This window comes from Grammomys surdaster, unplaced genomic scaffold, assembly GCF_004785775.1.
Source record: "Grammomys surdaster isolate TR1022 unplaced genomic scaffold, NIH_TR_1.0 270, whole genome shotgun sequence".
NCBI classification, from domain to species: Eukaryota; Metazoa; Chordata; class Mammalia; order Rodentia; family Muridae; genus Grammomys; species Grammomys surdaster.
The window spans coordinates 1,668,358-1,689,862 of record NW_021604711.1 but is presented as its reverse complement, the minus strand read 5'-3'; the positions used below and the strand labels follow the sequence as shown (position 1 = coordinate 1,689,862).

The following is a 21,505-nucleotide window of genomic DNA, read 5'->3' as shown; positions in this document are numbered from 1 at the left end:
CAGGGACTGCCTCTCTAGTCGGGTTAAAGAGAACTGCCTCAAGTCCATTTCTTCACACACACACCCGCTCCCTGCTCCCCACCCCCACTCTCATTTGTTTTGCTCTTTTGGTTTTTTGAGGCAGAGTTTCTCCATGTGGCCCTGGCTATCCTGACACTTGCTCTGTAGACCAGTCTGGCTTCAGAGATTCTACCTGCCTCTGCCTCCCCAGTGCTGGGATTAAAGGCATGTGCTAAGGGGCTCTTCTTGGGCCCCTTTTAAGGAGTAAAATCACAAGTAGTTACAAAGCAGGTTTACAGAAGAGAGACAAGGAACCAATATGGAAGTACAGAAAAATCTAAAGAAAAAAAACCAACCAAACAAACAAAAAACCAAAAAAAAAAAAGAAAAGAAAAGAAAAGAAAACAAAACAAAAAAAACCCACCCAACATGTGGTTTCCATATGATTAAGGAGGGTGATTAGGGAGGCTCAGGGAAGGTCAGAGAGGGTCAGGGTGTTCAAAAAACAACGGAAGGTCGTGGGTTAAGAAAGGTCAGGCTCTAGGAAACAGACCTAAACCCAGCAACTTAGCTCTTACAGTAAATGAAAACTTACTTTTAACAATAAAGGACTCAAAATGGAGTCAGGCAGGTTCCTCAGTTGATGTAGGAGGGCTCAGCTCACTGTGTACAGCAACACCATTCCTAGGCCACTGGTCCTGAAGTACATAAGAAGGCAGGATAAGCCAACCATAAAGAACAAGTCAATAAACAGTGTTTCAGCACAGTTTCTGGTTCAGTTCTGGCACTGATGTCCCAGGATATATAAGCAGAAATAGACCTTCCTCGTCAGATCCAAAGGAAACTGGGTACAAATGGCCAACTGTGGTGCCTCTTAGCATACCAAAGAGGAGCCGACACCCCTCTCAGCACCTCTTACAATCTAGCTGGCTCCTCTCAGCTCTTCTCACCACTCCTCTACCCTTTCCCTTTCCTCGTTTGCTCCTTCTTCTCTCTCTCTCTCTCTCTCTCTCTCTCTCTCTTCCTCTTCTCTCATGGTCCAGTTCAGTCTCCTGATCATGTCTGATCTACTTCTCTCCCTGCTCTGGACTCTTCCAGATGCCTCTGGCTGTGCTCTCCCTCATATCTACAATAAAAACCTTCTCCTCAACCATACCTAAGAGCGGTCATATCTTCATTGTATTCTCTCTCCAAGTTCATTCTGGCTTTGGTGCTCAATCACAGAAATAGAAACCCTAAGACAATAGGAAAGTGTGCGGTGTGCGTTAGCCTCAGATACATGGTGAACTTGCAGTGGCTGGGAGATGTGCACCATCATTTTTGAGAAACTACCCTTTGTCCTCTCATCAGAGTTTGAGGGGCAGGTGTGGACTGGGGTGGAATTGAGGGCCTCACATAAGCTAGATGAACACTTTTATCTTTGAGCCCAGTCCCCCCGATACTGTCAGAATGGGCTCCATCTGATCACTAACCTATACTTATTTATAAGGAAAAGTCAGGCCACCCAAGTGGCACAGCTGTGAAACAGGTTGCTGATACAGAACTATAAGGAGAGCCAAGGCAGTGTCTTAAGTCCTAGATCCCATGGTTCCTTTCTTCTATCTCTTCTCTCTCTGCCTAGGCATTTAGTGACTGATGGGGAAGCAGGCCTTCAGTCTGAGGCCACACCCCTACACACTGTGGCTGGACTGACTGCTTAAATATTCTTAACTTTTTAAAGTTTTCCAAGGTGTGTTTTTGAACCTGTTTTATAAAACTAAAGAGACTTATATACCACATTAATTGATACCTGATCATCTTGGTAGCACATGCCTTTGATCCCAGCACTGGGGAAGCAGAGACAGGAGGATTTCAGGCCAGCAAAGGCCACTTAGTGAGACCCTGCCTCAAAAGGGATGGGGTGGGTATCAGTTAAGCAGTCTGGGCACTGATGGCACACACCTTTAATCCCAGCATTTAGGAGGCAGAGGCAGGGTGGATCTCTATGAGTTGGAGGCCAACCTGATCTACAGAGCGAGTTTCAGGACAGCCAAAGCTACACAAGGAAACCCTGTCTTGAAAAAAAAAAAAGCTTGATAAATCTATACTGCTTAGGGGACTGGAGAGATAGTTCATTCGTTTAAAGAACTTGTTGCTATTTTTGAGGACCTAGATTCAATTTCCAGTGCCCACATGATAGTTCACAACCATCTGTAACTTCAGTTCCAAGGCTTCTGTCACCACCTCGTAGCCTCTTTATGCCTCAGGTACACACATTGTATACATATATACATGCAGGCGAAACACTCATACACATAAAATAAATTCAATTTTTTGTTAAATCTATATGGCTTAGATATTTTTTTTGAGAGTACTGGGATTAAAGGCATATACCACTATCACCTGGATGATTTATCAAGCTTTTAAACACACAATTACATCTACAATATATCTATGAGAAATTAACACCTTATAAACTAACATAGTCTAAGACTCATTCTCACACACACACACACACACACACACCTACACACACAGAGAAAATAGGATTTCTTAAATGTAAAAATGTAGATGCCAGAGATTTTGTTGCACAGTTACTATTACTATTTTTGAAATTCCATGTTGTTTGTAGACATAAAGCAATGACCATGAACACATATGACGCTGTATGAAATCTGAGTGCACCCAGTTAAAAGGATAGTCCAAGTATAAAGGTTTTTGTGTCTGTCTCCTTGAGATGTTACACAGATTCAGTGACAAGAAAGAACAAGAGTGAAGTGTGATATGAAGAGTTATCACAGGCAACAGAGGGGGCAAGCTCTTACAGATGGAAAGAAATGTCTCCATAGATGTCACTGTAAGCCAAAGGTTTCAATTACATTTTTTTATTGTACCATTTTGCGTATGGGTGTTTTGCCTGTGTGTATGTCAGTGCACCAGGAGCAAGCATCCAGTGCACCCAGAGACCAAAAGATGGCGACTGATGTTAGTCCTGAGAAACATTTCCAGGACTGTCTGATTAAGCATACTTTATTTAGAGGTGAACAAAGGACTGGCCAGAGGGCTGCCTCACCCTAAGTTGGGGTTTCATAGAACACCCCTCACTGGCTTTTGGGGTCCCCTTTATGGGGATGGATTAGGGATGACACAAAACAGCTGCCAAGATAATTAGCTGTTAGTGCCTAGACTTAAGAGTGGGGGACTCAGGGTTCCAGGCTGCCTGTGGGGTAGATAAATGTGATAGAGAACAGCTGTCAGGAGAATTGGCTGTTAGAAAGGAGGCTATAAAAATAAGTGCAGGAATGTATCATGTCATGTTGGCGTCATCAAGGTATCTGGGAAGATACATTTTTGAAGGCAAAAGGGTAATTGTAGATCACAGGTTTAGGAGATTAGCAAAGCAAAAGATGAGGGCACACATTATGGTGTTACAAGTTCAGCACAGGTTAGAAAACATGATTTGTAGGCTGCATTGGCTTAAGAAATAGGAACTTATTCTTGCAAAGTATGGAGACTTAATAACAATGTATAACAATGTGGCTTTTGTTCTGGTTTCACACAGATACCCTAGAAATGGAGTTTCAGACAGTTGCCAGCCAACATGTGGGCTCTGAGGGTCCAACCTCTACAGGAACAGTTAGTGCTCAGAACTCCTGAGCTATGGTGCTCAATTCCTTCAATTGTTAAATCAATTTGTTTTAAAAAGCAGGGTCTCACTGTAAAACTTTTGATTTTTTAAAAAAATATGTAGTGCAACTAGATTGCAATTCCTGTGTTTGCTAGCATATGTTAAACAGGAAAATGAAGCCGGGTGTAGTGGCCCAAGCCTTTAGTCCCAGCACTTAACAGGCAGAGGCAGGTGGAGAGATGTGAGTTTGAGATCATCCTGGCCTAATCCCCTCTTGAAAAACCAAAGAAAGAGAGAGGAGATGGGAGGGAGAGAAGAAAGAAACAACCAAGGACACACACACACACACACACACACACACACACACACACACACCTCTTCCCTAATTGGACCAGGCAAACACTGGCCTGGCTCATTTTCTCTGGACTAGACATCACTCTTCAATGGCCTCTTCAATATAATCATTTACCTGCCTGCCATCTGAGTGTCCCTAAGCTAGGATGGCTAATTTCCTTCCAGGTGGCTCTGAGACCTTCCCAGTCTGGATCAGACACCACCTGCAGATCCAGTGTAGAGTATAAAGACAAACAAAGTAGCTGGGCTTCTGAGACCTTCCCAGTCTGGATCAGACACCTCCTGCAGATCCAGTGTATAAAGACAGACAAAGTAGCTGGGCTTCCAGCCCCTAATGAAACCAGAGCTCCCATTTTGACCCTGAAAGTGATGAAGGTAGCTTTTCAGAATTAAAGGAGATATCAGAGTCTCACAAGGAGAAAGACGTGAGGCCAGCAGAACGTCCTTGGAGGCTGTTAGCTTCAGAAAGGGCAATTAAAGGAACAGTGAGTGTGTCCTTTGGAAAGCAGATGGGAAAAGCAACACAAAGTTCCTTTGGAAAGCAGAGAGGCTGGAGCAGCAGGGAGCACATATCAAGGGAGAGCAGGGGGAAAGGGGTATGGTGTGCTGGAGGATGATCCATTACTTAAGGGTACATACTTTTCTCTTCCTGAGGACCTGAGTTCTATTCCCAGCACACACATCAGGTGGCTCACAACCACCTGATAAAAACAACTCCTTAAAAAGACAGAGAGCAGCCAGGCAGTGGTGGCACACGCCTTTAATCCCAGCACTTGGGAGGCAGAGGCAGAAGGATTTGTGATTTCGAGGCCAGCCTGGTCTACAGAGTGAGTTCCAGGACAGCCAGGCTATACAGAGAAACCCCTGTCCTGAAAAACAAGAAAAACAACCCCCCCCCAAAGAAGACAGAGAATGTTTTGCATCCAGAGAAAGTTGCTTGGGATAGTTTCTTCAGTTTTTATTCCAAGCAAGGTTAGTTTTCCCTGGCAAACAATCTACTATTTGTTCAAGAACAAGATGTGGAGCTCTCTACTTTTGGTGCCTGAGGCAATCATCAAGTAGTAAAGTGGATCCTTGGCCGAAAAAAGAAAGAAAGATAAATAAATAAATAAATAAATAAATAAATAAATAAATCCAACCCTGACTTCTAAGCATCAGTCCCCTAATAATCAGTAGTCACGAAATACACCGCCACTGCTCTCATAGACCCCAGATGAGCTTTAACGCACAGAGAGCTTTCAAAAGGAGCTGTTTCAGTAAAGCAGCCCAGAGACTTAGTAAAAGACATGGTGATGTGGGTGGACCTTGAAGTGGCAGAATCGATGCTACAAGAGATTTACTAAACTTTCTTAGGAAATGTGAAGTTACACAAAATATAATGTAGCTCTCCAGGAGTTCCGCCTCCAGTGTGACTGGAAGGTAAGCATACTGACCAGGCCTGTTAGAACTGTAGGAATGAAAGATTTGTACCAGAATGGAAGTTTGGGTTGTCAAGAAAACATCTCTGCTAATGTTTGTCCCCCAAGATTGACCTTCAGTTAGGCTCCATTCCATATAAAAGGAGACAACGGCTTTTAGGTCCATCCCATATCAAAAAACACGCTTCTAAAAGGCAGCTCTAGGGGGCAGCACAGGGCCATGGCATCATTAAGTCTTGGTCTGTCACTAAGTTTCCTATGTTATATTATCAGGAAAAGCATCATTCTCCCAGGTGGACAAGATGAACCTGGATCACAAGTATCCAAAAAGAACAAGACTGATGTACTCAACACATAATTGAGGGCTGGGTTTGGTGAGCACATGCCTTTAATCCCAGCACTCAGGCAAAGGTAGGTAGATCATTGTGAATTCAAAGCCAGCCTGTTGTACATATGAGTTCCAGGACAGCCACAGTTCTCTAGAGAGAGCCTGTTGAAAGAAAGAAAAAAGAAAGAAAGAAAGAAAGAAAGAGGAAGGAAGGAAGGAAGGAAGGAAGGAAGGAAGGAAGGAAGGAAAGAATCCTAAAAGGCTGGATGGCAGTGGTACACACCTTTAATCCCACTGCCTGACCCAGCTTTTTAAAAATGTTTTTTTTTGTTTGTTTGGGTTTTTTTTTGGTTTTTTTTGAGACAGGGTTTCTCCACTGCCCGGCTTAAATTTTTTTTTTTTCGAGATAGGGTTTCTCTGTGTAGCCCTGGCTGTCCTGGAACTCACTCTGTAGACCAGGCTAGCCTCGAACTCTCGAACTCAGAAATCCACCTGCTTCTGCCTCCCAAGTACTGGGATTAAAGGCGTGCGCCACCAACGCCCGGCTTTAAAAATGTATTTTTAATAGTGGATTTGTATCTGTGTGGGGGCCGGTGCACATTAGTACAGGTGCTGCAGAGGCCCCTGGACCTGTAGTTAACAGGTGCTCGGGAGCCACTTGATGTGGATCCTGGGAACTGAATTTGGGTCCTCTGGAAGAGCAGTAACTGGTGAGCTATTGTGGGTTTTTAAGGTGGGTTCTGGATAAAAGGTTTTGGTTTGGAATTCAACAAAGACCCTGGGCTGGGCTAGGCTGCCCATTTAGGTAAAAGGTTCATTATTCGAGTTACTAATGCCATGGACAGACACATGGATAGCCTCATGGCCAGGACTCTGAGGCAAGTTTGGGAGCACGAGGCAGAGTAGGCGGTCCCTTCACACAGGTCTCAGGAGACTAGGGAGGTTTCATGTCATGTGGTTGATGAGTAGGTCACAGCATAGGTCTGTAGTCAGGCTGTGTCTGATGCTCGGGGTAAGGGAAGGGTCAGGAATCTAAATCCTGGAGGAAGGATGAGAGAGGAGTCGTGCTGCCCTGGAGGACGTCTGTGGACCTACTGGTGTCAGCAGCCTGAGCTTGTAAACTTCCTTGAAGATATGAGATTGGCACCTGCCATTCTCCTGGCATCTGGGCACCTAAAGAGCATGTTAGAGGGCCACAGACAGGATATTTCCTTTACAGCAACTCCAGGAGACAGGTTGCTGCAAGCAGGCGTGACTTGAGTACCCCCTAGTTCCAAACTAACACTGAGGATCCAAACTCAGGTCCTGATGCCTGTGTATCCTTCATCCACGGTTCCTAGTCTCAAGAATAACTTTCTTTTTTTGTTTGTTTGTTTGTCTTGTTTTTTTTTTTTTTTTCGAGACAGGGTTTCTCTGTGTAGCCCTGGATGTCCTGGAACTCACTCTGTAGACCAGGCTGACCTCGAACTCAGAAATCCGCCTGCCTCTGCCTCCCAAGTGCTGGGATTAAAGGCATGTGCCACCACTGCCCGGCAAGAAGAACTTTCTAAAACCTCAAGTGGATCATGTTTCCTCTGCTCAGAAATCCCTGGCATATTGTTCTTACTCTAGGGTTGAAATTCAAGGAAGCCAGTGCAGCCCTTACTCACCCCTGCCCCTCAGTTCCCTAGTCAGCTGCACCTCTGGTTCTATTCTTCAGATCACACAGTGTGTTCTGTCTCAGGGCCTTTGCACATCCTGTTCTCTCTCCCTGCGATGTTCCCTCTAGATCTTCTCAGTTTGTTCTTCCCACATTCTGTCTTGTGTTCTCTAGTAAAATCCAAGCTATTTCCCCCAATCCAAATAAAGGATGGAGCATGGGTGGAATGCGCACCATTAAGTTCATATCACTAGAGTGAAGGGGAGGGCCCACAATGCCTGAAGCCTCAGCTGTGGCAGAATCCCAAGCGCATGAAAGGCCCCTTTGAGGACGGACCTGAATCTCCCACATTTTGTTTTCCTTGGGATCACATCTGCCCTAAGAGCACAGGTTTTTGGAGTTCTGCCCAAACAAGTTTGGGACCCCAGGCTTGCTTTGCAGCTATAGGCTCCCTGGAGTCCTTAGCAACAAAGTATCTTCGGGAATTTTGAGAAGTTTTCTTTCCAGTAAGTTCTGCTTGTGACCACACCTTTCCTAATGTGACTGTAGCAAGCCTCATTACTTTACTTCCTGTCTCCCATATTTCTGTCTCTGTCTCAGTGTAGGAAGTTGCTGTGGAGTGTATTTGATCTCTGCTGAGGGTGGAGGCTTCTGTCCACAGCACCTGGGAAGTGAATCCTTTGTAATCTTTTTTAAAATTAATTAATTTTTAAATTTTACGTTAATTTTGCCTTAGTGTTTTGACTACATGCATTACGTCTGTGTGAGCTAGTAGACCAAACTCTCCCGACCCTCCTTCTTTATTTACACCCTGTAACTTGCATGAACCACTCACCCATCTGCTTGCTTACCCATAAACCCACCTGTCCACCTGTCCATCCATCCATCTATCCATCCATCCATCCCTTTGCCCATTTATCTACCTGTCTGTTCCCTCATCCATCCATTTACCCATTTGTTCACCCACCCAAGCATATTTTGCACCTGTCCATCTACCCACCTTTGCATCCATCCATTCTTCCATCTGTCCAGTCATCTATCCAATATTCCACCTAACAGATATTTTGTGCACTATGTATACGCTGTGCACTGATCTAGACACTGTGATGTCTTAGTAAGTGAAAGAGAAACAATCTGTGATGTGTAGTGCTTGCCTTCATTCAAAGTTATTTGGCAGGCTGAGGCAGGAAGATCAGGAATTAAAAGGCCAAAACAAACAAAGCAATTTTGAGGCCAAAAAATTTAAGATTATGTCACAAAAACAAGGCAAACAATGCTCAGAAGATGGAAAACAGGTTCCTACTGCTGGGGAACAAAAGTGAACACGGGGTTGGTGGGGATCAGGTTGGTGAGACTCGATAAATTCCTGAATTAGGAAGAAGGGCACAGGAGCTATGAGGGTTCAGCCCCTCGCTGTGCTGGTATGAGGAGCCTCCCTGACATCCACAGTGCTATGAGCTTCACCAGGACACCCATGCTGCCAGGAGCTCTGTCCTGGCTTCCTTACCACGAATCAAAATAAATCTTCCCTCTGTTGTTTCTGTGAGATACTTTGGTCATAGTGACAACTGATTACATGTGATGGCCTGCTTTTCAGAGTTCACACATACTTTTTTTCCATAGCCAGCAGATAAAATGCCAAAACTCTGATTCTCAAAGAGGATCTCAAATTTGGGGCCAGCCTGGGGTACGTGATGAGATCCTATTTAAAAAAACCAACCAGACAAGAGCTATTCTGGACACTGGAATACACACCTGTAGCTTCAGCACTCAGGAAGTGGAGGCCAGAGGAAACCCATCTTTTTCTTTCAAGACAGGGTTTCTCTCTGTAGCCCTGGCTGTTCTGCAATTTGCTGTGTAGACCAGGCTGGCCTCAAACTCAGAGATCCACCTGCCTCTGCCTCCCGAGTGCTGAGAATTAAAGGTATGTGCCACCACTGCCTAGCACATCTTTTTTTCATGGATGGTTCATTAGGCTCCATTGCCTTGAGGCCTATGGTAAGGATGGACATCACATTTGGTGACTTAGAGGAGGCTGCTCATCTCTGTGGTGGCAGGAAGCAGACAGGAAGGGACCAGGTGCAGATTATCTTTTCCGAGAGTATACCCAGGTATCTAACTCCTACTGGCTCCACCCTGAAGGGCTTCCCTTACCACCCAATAGCACTACAGGCTGTGGACCAAGCTTTTAACATATAGACCTTGAGGGCGGTCCAGATCCACACAGTAACACATTTCCTCGATTTCAGCCACTAGAGAGGCTCAGAGGTCCTCTCAGTCTCACAGCATGCCTGGTTGGGAATTCCCTCACATTTCTCCTGCAGGAGGTTGACCTTCAGGAACAAATCTTCCAAGCCCTTGGTCAGGCCTTGTGGATCCCATCTCTTCCCTAATCCAAGAGTTTACTAAATCAGGTCTCCACCTAATTTCCTGGCTCAAGTGTGCTCCCTGGACCCTTAAGATAAATTGCTCCTGACATGAAAGCTTGTGCTTGGGTCGTGCTGGGATCTCTGCCGGGTTTGCAGTAGTGATAGTGGGAGAACTGACCCTCCTCTAAGGTCTGGCTTTGAGGCCCATCGGTTGCTACGGCTGGAACCAAGAACCTCATGCATGTTGAGAAAACGCTCTATCCGTCAGGCCTTGGCCTATCAGTAGACTCAGGATGTGCCTCTGCTTAATCTGATGGTGTGGGCTGCCGGCTCTCTGTACACCATAAGGGGCTGCTGGCCTGTACCTCACTCGTCAGAGCCTTGCCCAGTTCATTTTCAATTAGTGTTTTTTGTGGACAAGAGTATTGTACTCTTGGAATTTGTTCATCTGGGAGAACCCTCAGAGGCCACATGATTATGGTGTTGATAACTTTATCCCTCCAGCCTCGTGGAACTTGAGCTTGGAGGATTTTAACATTTTTAGAAGTTCCCTAACCTAAATCCCATATCGATGTACCTGAGTGCTCTTCATTCTTCCGTGCCAGCTGACATTGCTGGCATTGGGACTGACTTCCTCAAAGTTGCCCAGAGTTCTAAGTATGGGATTGCTGATTTGTCCCCACCAAGCTGGAACCCAGGAATGATCCCAAAGCTGGGGAAAATGGACACCTAAAACCTCACATGAAGTGCAATGTGTACCAGAACAGTCATGCACTGAAGCTCAGTCCCTCAGTGCAGTGGAGGCGAAAGGTAGGTCATGAGTGCTAGCTCGGCCCTTAGGCATGGGCTATTACTGCATTACTTACTACTGTAACGGGTGTCTGGACACGTTCCCTTGCTCTTCTGCTGTCTGCCACAGACAGTGCAGCAAAAAGCCAGATGTGACCCTTGACCTAGGACTTTCTAGCCTGGGGAATCCTAGAACAAATCTGTTCTTAGACTTTTTCTTTTCTTTTTTTTTTTTTTTTTTTTTGAGACAGGGTTTCTCTATGTAGCCCGGGCTGTCCTGGAACTCACTCTGTAGACCAGGCTGGCCTCGAACCCAGAAATCTGCCTCCCTCTGCCTCCCAAGTGCTGGGATTAAAGGGGTGCACCACCAACGCCTGGCAAATCTGTTCTTTATAGAACACTGAATCATGGTTCTGCCGTGACGTCACACGGTAGACTAATAAATGCCACAGTGATTACCTGTTTTGAAGGCAAAGCCTAGAAGACCTGATGGCTACCCCTGTGGCAATAGCCAGGACCTCCCAGCTAGATTAAGGTGTAGTGACTGATGCCAACACTGAAGACTGAAACACCACAGTCACTGTTCTTCCCAAGGGACCAAGAGAAAACCAGAGAGCACCTTTGACAACCAGAAAAGCATCTTTAATATCTTGAAGCCATAAGACACAGCTGAAACCCTTAGATGTGATCCTGAGGCTGCAGTTAAAGGTTCAAGCCACAGCCTCACAGGATCTTGTGTATGAAACGTAGGGCAATGAGCTGGACGCAGGACCCTGAGACTAGAAAAAGGACGTGTGGGAGGACTCGAACCAGCCCAAGTCCTGATCTGAGGAACAATGGGGGAGTGGCCAGGTGCTCCAGGGGAGTGTTCCTGTTCATAAGCCAGACTTCTAGATGCTGGCTATGTACCTTGCAACTCAAGATAGAGCCCATTTCAGCCCTTCAAAGGAATAAGGGAATTTCTAGAAATTTTATCTATGTATTACTGAGGTCATTTGTTTCCCAAAGTATGACCACAATACATAAACTGGGAACTATCTAAGGGTCAGGGACTGGTTTTAGATGCTGTGCTGTCTAGGTGTATGGGTTGCAGGTTGGTGACCCTCTTATTCTGACCTGGTCCCTTCAATGGCAGGACAGGCCCAGTAAGCGGTGTCTCTTGGGAATTGCATGATAAGAAGGTGGGGGTGAGACCACAGAGCCTCAGACTGCTGTGCCTTACACTTCTTACACTAGCTACCTCGAGGGTTAGGTCCCGTGTGAGAGGGGCTGCATGAGCAGATTCTCTGTGCTCCTGTGTTTACCAATAGCTCTGTCAGGAACCCCCAAATGACTAACTTCAGGGCAAAGAGCAGCCCACGTGTCAAGAGGCTAGTGTGGCACCATGACCTCCTCTAGGAATCTCTGTAAAGCTGTGGCCCAGCAATGAGGAGTGTGGTCTCTAGGATAAAACTATGAGGTTCAGGTAACTGTGGAGTGGGGATACAGATGGCAAAGTTCTCCAGACCTGGGCTGGGATCCTGATGCTGATTGGCACTGTTGAGCTGGGACACCTGCCAGGCCATGGCAGCCTTTGAAGCCTAGGCTCCCCTGAAGTGGAGCTGTCCCACTCTGCAGGCAGTGCTGAGGATCAAGAAATAGGTTGGGCACCAAGGAGGACCCCTTCCTACACAAACTGTCTTGCCCTATTTCTTCACTCTGGGGCCCCCTGACCTTGCTGTGCCTTAGTCTTTTGTCAGTGACGAATGGGATCATGCAATGTGTTCAAAAGTCAGAAAAGTGAGGGAATGCAGGTCCCAAGACTAGCCTTGGCCCAGATACTACTGGTGGCAGGTTCAGAGTAGGAAAGGCACATGAGTTACTGCCTGTGTAGACTGGGCAAGGAAAAGAAACCCTAGGGTGAGATCTGAGCACAGCACAGACCTACTGAAGGAACATGAAGTCTAGAGTGGCCAGTGCCTAACCACAGGCTCCTGGAGTGATTCAGAACATGGAACAGGTGTTGGGGAGCAGGGGAGGCAGATGGGATAGCACCAGAGGGGCCCAGTTGGGCAGTATTGGCCAGGAGGAAGAGGCAGAGATATAGTTATTGCTACACCGAAAGGCTGTGAAGCCTCCGGGGCACGGTCAGTGGGACTTTAAGGCTGCCAAGGCAGTGAGGAATGCTCAGGCTACACTGCAGGAACTTGAGACAAGCCCACGGAGGAAGCCCAGCCACTCTTCTTGGGTCATTCAAGTACTGTATTGTGGACACACTGCCACCACAGCTGTCAGAGCAGTCAGGAATGTCTCCCTAGAGGCCCAGGGGTTTCTCTGGACCCTGAAGAGTCCCTGTCAGACAGAATGGAGTGGCAGAGGAGGGAGGCAGTAGTGAGTAGTATGCTGGGTTTTTCTGCAACTCTAGGAGGCTGGAAAGGAGCATCAAGAACAGGGTAAGAGCCAGAGGTGCAGGAGGTAGGGAGAGGTGGAGACCATAAGGGTCCATGCCCATGACTGCAGTGGTGAGTGAGGCCCAAAGGTTCTGAGCGTAAGACCTCCCAGCTAGGATGCATGGCTTCCTGGTCCAGATCTCAGTACTCCTGCAGAGTGGGGAGGTGTCTGTGCACAGGTGTCTGGAGCAGCCTAAGTAGTAGTGGGGAGATGGCCAGAAGCCAGGAGTACAAGAAAAGATACAAAATAGATTTTGTGTACCACCATCTCATCCATCTCAAAGGTGACCCACCAGAAAGGCCCTGGGAAGTGCAGCTGAAGGCCAGAGGGCTGAGGGTACTGGACTGCTCAGTAGACCACCACTAAGCCTCTGAGTTGACTCCTGCAGGTGAATACATGGGAAGGCAGATCCTCTGATAGGGACCTTGTTTTCTTCCAGAAACCACATAAGAAGCCAAACAGTGTGGGTACCAAGGAGAGGAGGGTGTCCCCTATCACCTGCCCTCTCTCTTGTGCTCATGTGCTGGTGTGCACACTCACAGATGGGCCTGAGCCAGAGCTGAATCCGCTGCTCTCACACGCCAGGAGTGGCTGCCCCTGCCGCCGTCCTGCTGCCTGTGCCATGGCACGGAGTCTGAGACAGAGAAAGGCTTAGCACTGGCAGTGGCTAAGGCTTGGCACCTCCACCTTGGGACGCTGGCACACGGGGTTCCTGTTGTTCTTCTTGGCTCCAGGAACACCCTCCTCATTTGCAGGAAGGACACAACACCGGGAGGTGGTGACAGGGACTCTATGTCACCCTCTTGTTGATCAGAGCAGGGACCCAGGAGCCAGGCCAGAGGGGATGTGCAGCTGGTAGGAGGAGGACCTCAGCAGGGCTGGAGGATCTCTGTGGGAAGGGGGCTTGGCCACTTGGCCTGCCCTTCATCCCACTCTGGATTTTCACACATCCACAGCCAGCAGCTGGTCCCCATAATCCTGGATGAAGGCTGCAGACGACTGTCCTTGCAAAAATAACTCTGAGCCCGTCCCCATGGGAACAGGCTCTTGAGAGCACATGCGCTGGCTGAGGCCCACACAGAAGGCCCACAGGGTGCACTCCTGCACACAGTGGCCAGGGTCATGGCTGTAGGCGCTCCAGGTACTGTGGCAGGGGGTTCTCCTTTACATACTTCTGGATGTACCAGCAGGTGAGGTGGGCCCTCAGGTCTTCCTCCACCACGAAGTCCAGGGCGGCCTGGGTCAGCAGAGGGAGAACAGCTGTTAGAGGAGCACCTTGCTTGGGGACTGTGGCCCACTGTAGCTCAAGAAAATTGGTAGTCACCAGCTCTGTTACTGCTCCAGGTTCTCCATGTGGCTACCCTTTCCACTTTGCCTAGGCCAGCGTCTTTAGTTCCCTCCCTGGTAACTGAGTTAATGCACAGATAGGCCAGGTCCTGTATGGCAGAGCATGAGGCCCAGAAGCCCCACAGGGAGGGTAAAGAGGCCTATCTAGGAGAGCCAGGAACAGGGAGTAAGGGAGAGAGACAGGATTGGGAAACCAGTATAGGGCTCTTCTGTGAGCCCAGGGGTGAGGGTTGCACCTGAAAATCATTCTTTGCTTCACCTGTACTTGGTCCTCAGGCATCCTGGAATTCTGAAGTGCTTGGGAGAGGCAGGTGGGGACAGAGGACCAGGGCATGAGGCCACTAACTTGGACACTCATCTACTGTGCATCACCAGGGCTACCTAAACAAGTACTGCACGCCAAGTCCTAGTCCCAAGGTGGAGTCAGGCTGTGGGGCTCCTATGCTCAGAAGAGTGGCTGCCTGCCACAGAGGGCCTAGGAGCACCATAGGCAGTATCCAAAGGTCTTCCACTGCCACCTGCAAACTCGTGGCCAGATGGGCCTGTGAAGCTATGCTGTGGTCTAGAAGCAAATCAGAGCTAACCAACAGTCTATCTTCTCTGTAAGGGGAGGGTGATAGCTGTGTCCTGGTCTGCTGCCCATCCTACCTTGGCCAGGTGCTTGGCAATGCCACGCCCACGGTAAGCATCTGGGACCTCTGTGTGTTGCAGGTCCACGATCCGCTTGCCCACATACTCATAGAGCAGGACAGCCCGGTCATGACATCCTGGAGCAGAGACAGAAACAGCTGAAGTGTGGACTCCAGGGGCCCTTGGAGCTTCCTTATGTCCCAGAGTAGGGACATGATGGCATTCCTCAGAGGGCTGTGTGTAGTGTTCAACGGGGCACTCTCTGCAACAGGCTGGTGCCAACGACACTCTACTACCCACAAGTCCTTGCTACTGTCATTCCCCTCAGCTAAACCCCCTTTCTAAGGTCCAGCACAGGACATGACAGAGCCCGTCACATCCTTGACTTCAGTGGAGGAGGAGGAAACAGGAGGTGGTATCAGTTAGAACGTAAGGCTTGCCAATCTCCCAACCAAGACCCAAGCTAAACCAGAGTTCACTAGGCACAGGAAGCAGGAACAAATAGGTACCCACCTTCCCAGTCTTATCAGGACGAGAGTTTACCAGTCTACCAAAAATCCTGCTGGCAATGTGACTGGGGAAGTTGCTCCAATCACAATCTGTAGTTCTGTCTGTCTGTCTGTCTACCCATCTAGTCAATATTTACTGAGTCACAAACACTTTTGAGGTGCTGGGCATACAGCAAGGGACAAGGATCTGCCCTCATGGCTAAGAGAAACAGGAGAAGCGAGTAGTCCGTAATATTCAGTAGAAGGGAAATGGTTATGAGGGATGCTGGATCAGGGAGATGCTCTAGCCAGAACACCTGTGCAAAGGCTCAGGCTAGGAACTTTATCCAGCAGCGAGGATGCTGGTATGGCTAGAGTGGACCAAGGGATGGGGAAGGGACATGGTAAGTGTTGTAGCTTCTTAGTTGTCATGACCTAAGTCCTCAGCAGAGGGTGAGAAGGTAACTGGAAGTGCCAACTGCTCTAACGGGGTCCCGTTTGGAGGACTTGCTGGTAGTTGGGGTGTGCTCAATGAGAAAGAGGCCAAAGGCAAACCTAACATTTTTTATTTGAAGGGATTGCCTTGGTATGAAAGAAATGCTCAAGCCGGCAAGGGGAGAGGGAGAGTCATTATGGCAGCAGTTGCCAGAGAGCTCCAGGACAAAGCCCATTGGCTGGGAAGGACACAGACAAGGGAAGAACAAAGAAGAACAAGTGCAGGCAAGGCAGGAGAGGCCAGATGGGATCACAGGGTTCCCTAGCAATAGAATAAAACATGTCAACGCCTGTCTGTCTTGTCTTTTTTTAGACAGGGTCTCAGGGAGCCTAGGCTGGCCTAGAACTTACTAGAGTTGGGCTTGGTTTGTTTGTTTATTTATTTAAATTTATATGAGTACACTGTAGGTGTCTTCAGACACACCAAAAGAGGGCACTGGATTCCATTACAGATGGTTGTGAGCCACCATGTGGTTGCTGGGAATTGAACTCAGGACCTCTGGAAGAGCAGTCAGTGCTCTTAACCACTGAGCCATCTCTCCAGCCCCAGAGCTGGGCTTGAATGCTCTTCTTTCTTTTCTTTTTTCTTTGTTTTTTTTTTTTCCAGACAGGGTTTCTCTGTGTAGCCCTGGCTGTCCTGAAATTCATTCTATAGATCAGGGTAACCTTGAACTCACAGAGATCTGCCTGTCTCTTCCTCCAGAGTGCTAGGATCAAAGGTGTATGCCACCACTGCTGGGCTAGATGATCTATGTACCTCACATATTTTAACTTTTAAACAAGCTGCGTTTTACATGTTCAAACTTTCATGTGACACAGAATCAGCTCCTAAATGCTGCACGGGTCCTTCCCCTGCCTGGACCAGGCGTTGTCACAGGGAACAACAGGTTCAGGAGAGGATCACCTTCCATACCCACTCCAGGACCTTCGAGGGTTCTGTCTTCAGTGTTCAAGTCTCTTGTAAGTCCCAGGAGGGAGACTGACTCATGTCATTTCCACAGGTAGACTCCTGAGATCAGAGTCATGCAGTCACACAGGGGCTGGAGGCAGAGTGCGACCCATACCTCCCCTCTTTGAGCTATGTGTCTTGGCTCCTTTTCTTCTCCTGAGACAGGGTCTCACTATGGAGCCCAAGCAGGACTAGAACCCAGAGTGCTGCAATTATGGACATGCTTCACCACAGCCAGCCAGAGCGCTTTGTTTATGGACTATGCCCTCTTCTTCCCACCTCCAGACCTAGAATGCCATCTCCCTTCTCAGCCAGATCTACAAAGGCCATGGCCTCACCCTGTGCTGAAACTCATTCCTTAGATTGAGTTATTCTGGGGCTGTGCCCAAGGCCCAGCTGTGACCTCCACAGTCACCCCCTACAGCTTCAAGACATGGGACCCAAGTCTGGTTCTGTACTTGTTGGGGCCAACTAAGACACTGACTGCCCACTATGTTCTGGCTGTGTTTGGAATGAACAGAATGGACACAGCACTCCTTCACGTTTTAGTAAGGGAGACACAAATGACATGAGTCTCAGGAGATGGGCTCAGAGAGCAGAGAAGGGGTAGGAAGCAGGGGCGAGAGCTATCATTATAAAGAAGACATCTGGTTCTTGTGCAAAATACCTGAGGGAACGAGGGACCAGGACACTTTGGTGTGAGGACTCCAAGTGGTAAGAGCAGAAGAAACAAAATCCTTAGAAGCCCAGAACAGCATGGAAGCCAGAGTTGCTGGCCCTAGTGAATCAGGCAGTGTAGGGAACCAGGTGATGGGGATCCTAGGGCCACCCAAAGACCAGCTTAAGCTCCCAGCAGCCTTGGGTGAGTGCCTGAGCTCTTGCAAACTTGCTAATGTCTTCAGTCTCTTCTTGTTCTCAACTCCACGGAGCCTAAGCCTATGGGCAGCCCTGGGATATCACAGTGATTCTCTGCCTGGGCCTTTGGTGTCTAGTTGTCAGGACCAGTCACCATCTTGTCCTCATAAACCTATCCAGGGTAGATACCCAGGATATATCTCTCAAAAACCTACTTCTTCCTACCAGATGCCTGCTGGGACTGGAGGTGGACCAGTGGCACATGGCAACCCCAAGGCCTGCCCCCCCACCCCCGGTCTCTGTGCCTTTGGGGAAATCCCCAGAGAACAGCCAAGTCCCCAGCAGGTGTTTGCTTAGGCCTGCAGAGGTCCATGGGCCTGCTTTCAGATAATGGCAGCAGGCTCCAGCCACAACCCAAATGCAGCCTCTCCCTATGGCAGCCACTAAGAGTTTGATTAGCTGCCCGATGATCTTTCCACTTGCTACATCTATACCCAGGGCCTCCCAGTTGGACATCACCTTCTTATTCCAGGTTTTCCCTCAGAGGCTTCTTCCCCTGACCATCCTCCACCATGGACAGAATACACACATGGCACTGCCAGCTATAATGACCCCCAACACCTGTGCTGCAGATGAGTAGTCACTGCCACCTGGATTAGTGGCAACCTAGGCTAGGCTCTGAGTGCCCCAGACCTAGACAAACATATTGGGGGCAGTGCTGGACATCTAGGAACTGGAGGAACCAGCTGGGCTCAGTTCTGGTTCTGTCTTCCTACTTGGGGGTACAGAGAATTCTGGGAGGGATTGGAGTGAGCCTTCTTGCAACAAGTAGCAATCCTAGAGCCTAGAGAGCTGGCTCAGCAGTTAAGAAGGCTTTCTGTAGCCAGGCAGTGGTGGTGCATGCCTTTAATCCCAGCACTTGGGAGGCAGAGGCAAGTGGATTTTTGAGCTCAAGGCCAGCCTGTTCTTCAGAGTGAGTTCCAGGACAGCCAGGACTACACAGAGAAACCCTGTCTTGAAAAACAAAACAAAACAAACAAAAAGGAGGGCTTTCTGCTTTAACAGAGGACCCCACTTCAGTTCCTAGAACCCACATCTGACAGCTCACACCTGTCTGTAACTCCAGCTGCCCAATCTGATGTCCTCATTTGACCTCTACAGACAGGCACTGGAATGCATGTTGTCTGTATAGACACACAAGCACACACACAAAAAAATAAAAACAGATCTTTAAACGCATACACACAAACCCTGAGTGGCTGATACCCTGGCTGAGGGAAGTACAAGAAGGCCATGGAAGGGGCTGCAGGCGTGGGTCTTGTCTAACGTCTTCCAACCTTCAGATGACAACAACTCTCAGAAGGCAACCTGAGGTTCCATTCTGGACTAGTTGTCCATCAGACTTGTGCCTGGGTCTCCCATCCATGAAACAGTGGCTACACGCCCAGCATTTTCAGAGCTTCAATCTGGGGTCATGTACACTTGCGTTCCAGTCTCCTCCTCATCAATAAACTCCCTCCGTGTTTCCTGTCACACCTGCTCAGGACTTAGACATTTCTTCCCATCCCTGCTCACACTGCTTGGACTTGTGCAGTACCCAGCTCTCCATCAGCACAGCCTTAGGGTTCCTGGTCCATGGCATCTGTCCTCTTTCCCAGGCATTTTCAGGAACCCAGAGCGCTGAGGGTCAAAGCCACATCCAAGCTCACATTTCCAGGTCCTATATTATTCAGCCCCGCCTCCCAATCTCCCAGCCTTCTACCTGTCACTCCTCTATGCTTGAACCACTCCTGGCTGCTTTGAAACACACAATGGGTACTGCAGGGCCTTTGCTCTCAAAGGCTTCTTTCCCTTGGTGCCTTTCTCCACAGCTACAGTTGTTTCTTGTCTCTTTCAGGTCTCTTCTTAAATACCACCTGCTTGGAACTTAATGCCAAACAGCGGCTCTGCACCAATATACACTATTTCTGTGCAGCCTCACTTCTCCCAAGGCCTTTGTTTTATGAGATGTTATGCAATTCATTTGAGACCCATCTCCCTCTTTAGACTGCCAGCCTCAATAGTCCTGGGCATTCTGAAGACTGCTAGTAAACAGTGGGTACTCAGTTAACTGTTGGCCCAGGCTGTGCAGGAGGAGCTGAGGAGAGGCTGCTCGCCTCTAGCCACGGTCTCCCTATCAACAGGCGGCAGGCTGCAGAACGAGTTAAATTAAAGGATACGGTCTGTTCACTGCCAGCTCTCAGTGTACTGCCCTTTTGACTGGACAGACCCATTTGGAAGAGAAAGAAAGAAAAAAGTAGCCCAAGGGTTCTGCCTTTCTATTTGTGGATCTGGTGCGCCTCCACAGTCACCTGGAGAAGCAGAGCCTCCCTGGAACTAAGACAACTTCAAAAAAGAGGATCTGAAAAAAGCCTCAGATAAGGCCTCGCAAGTGATCAGGGCCAAGTGTCACTGTCAGCTGAGCTACCATTAGCATGACAACAGGACTTGTTTCTCTATGGCAAGAATATGGCAAGGGGCAGCTGGGCCCAGATTTGAATATGACTCTGGTCTTGTAAAGGCTGGGCAGGTCACACTTCCTGCAGTCTCAGCCTCAGTTTACTCATCTGTAAGTGGGGCGGTATGTCACAACACAGGAAGTAACAGCTGCCTCCACGGTGGTTAGGTGGCACAAATGGGAGACTAGGCCTCCTCTGCTTGTGACCAAGTGCAGGTCACAGAAGGTTGGCTCAGGAAGTCAGGATAGGCTTACACTTGACTGCTTACAAACTACTGGCCAACCTCACACAAGTGCATCCCTCCAATCAAAATAAGCACAGTGGCTAGGTCGGTCTCCAGGGGGCCCAGCTGGGAGTGGGTTACAGAGAGCTCAAGGTCCCATATTCTACAATCTTTTCCAGCCCCTAGGATCAACAGGAGGAGTGTCAGTCGCTGGTACAAACGCTACAGAAGATAAGGCCTTGACCTCTCTATCTGGTCTGAAAAGTAACCATTTATCTATGGTTATCAGCACTTGCTGTGCACCAAATGTGTCATTCTGAACCCTTAACTGCCACTGCATTTCATCCAAAGCGGTGTGCACTACAGCTACCCCACTGCAGATTCAGGGAGAACGAGGCACATATCGACTAGACAAGTTGGCCAAAGTCTCCGAACCACCTACCCGCCTCCTCCTCCAGGCCACACATTCCCTGGGTTATGCCCCAGGCCCGCGAAGGCTCCTCCAGGGCGGCAGGAAGCAACCGAACACCCAGGGGTGGGGGTGGGGGGTGGCAGGCCACCAGCGACCTGCTCTCTGGGATCCAGGGTGGCAGCCCTCCGTCCGCGATGCCGGAGGACGGCTGCGCTAGCAGGTGCGGGCTGCCTGGGCCGGCGCGCTCCGGCGGTGCCAGTCGGGGTTCGGGAGCCCTCCCGCCCCGGGATCCGTCCGCCCGCAGGTCCCGCCCCGTCCCGCCCGCGCGCGCGCAAACAAAGGCAGCGCGGTACCGTTGAGGCGCACGGAGAACTGGCGGCGTTGGCGGTCGTGCTCCACGCGGATGGGGCCGCCCTGCTCCAGCGCGCTCGGCGGTGTAGCGTGCGCCATCGCGCGCGCTGAGACTGGGGACCGCGGGCCGCAGCGAACTGACTCTTCGGCGGCGCGGGCCGGAGAAGGGGGCGGGGCCGGAAATCAGCTGTGAGTCACGTGCGCTGCGCGCACCGTCTGTTTGGATACATTCCTGGGGTCTCTTAAAGAGACCGCGCTGCGCGTTTCGCTCCGGGCCTCAACAATGATGTGCTGGCCCATCAAGGGTGCCGACTGTCCTCCGG

General features: G+C 49.1%; 1 protein-coding gene across 1 annotated transcript; it reads right to left on the bottom strand.

Annotated features, from left to right (window-relative positions):
- Positions 1–11,124: 11,124 nt before the first annotated feature.
- Positions 11,125–21,281, bottom strand: Natd1 (N-acetyltransferase domain containing 1). Its single transcript, XM_028776516.1, has 3 exons — positions 21,185–21,281; positions 14,930–15,048; positions 11,125–14,171 (listed from the first exon to the last, which is right to left on the bottom strand). The coding sequence occupies exons 1-3, from the start codon at positions 21,279–21,281 to the stop codon at positions 14,055–14,057; spliced, it is 333 nt and encodes a 110-aa protein (XP_028632349.1). The 3' UTR covers positions 11,125–14,054.
- Between the last annotated feature and the right edge of the window lie 224 nt (positions 21,282–21,505).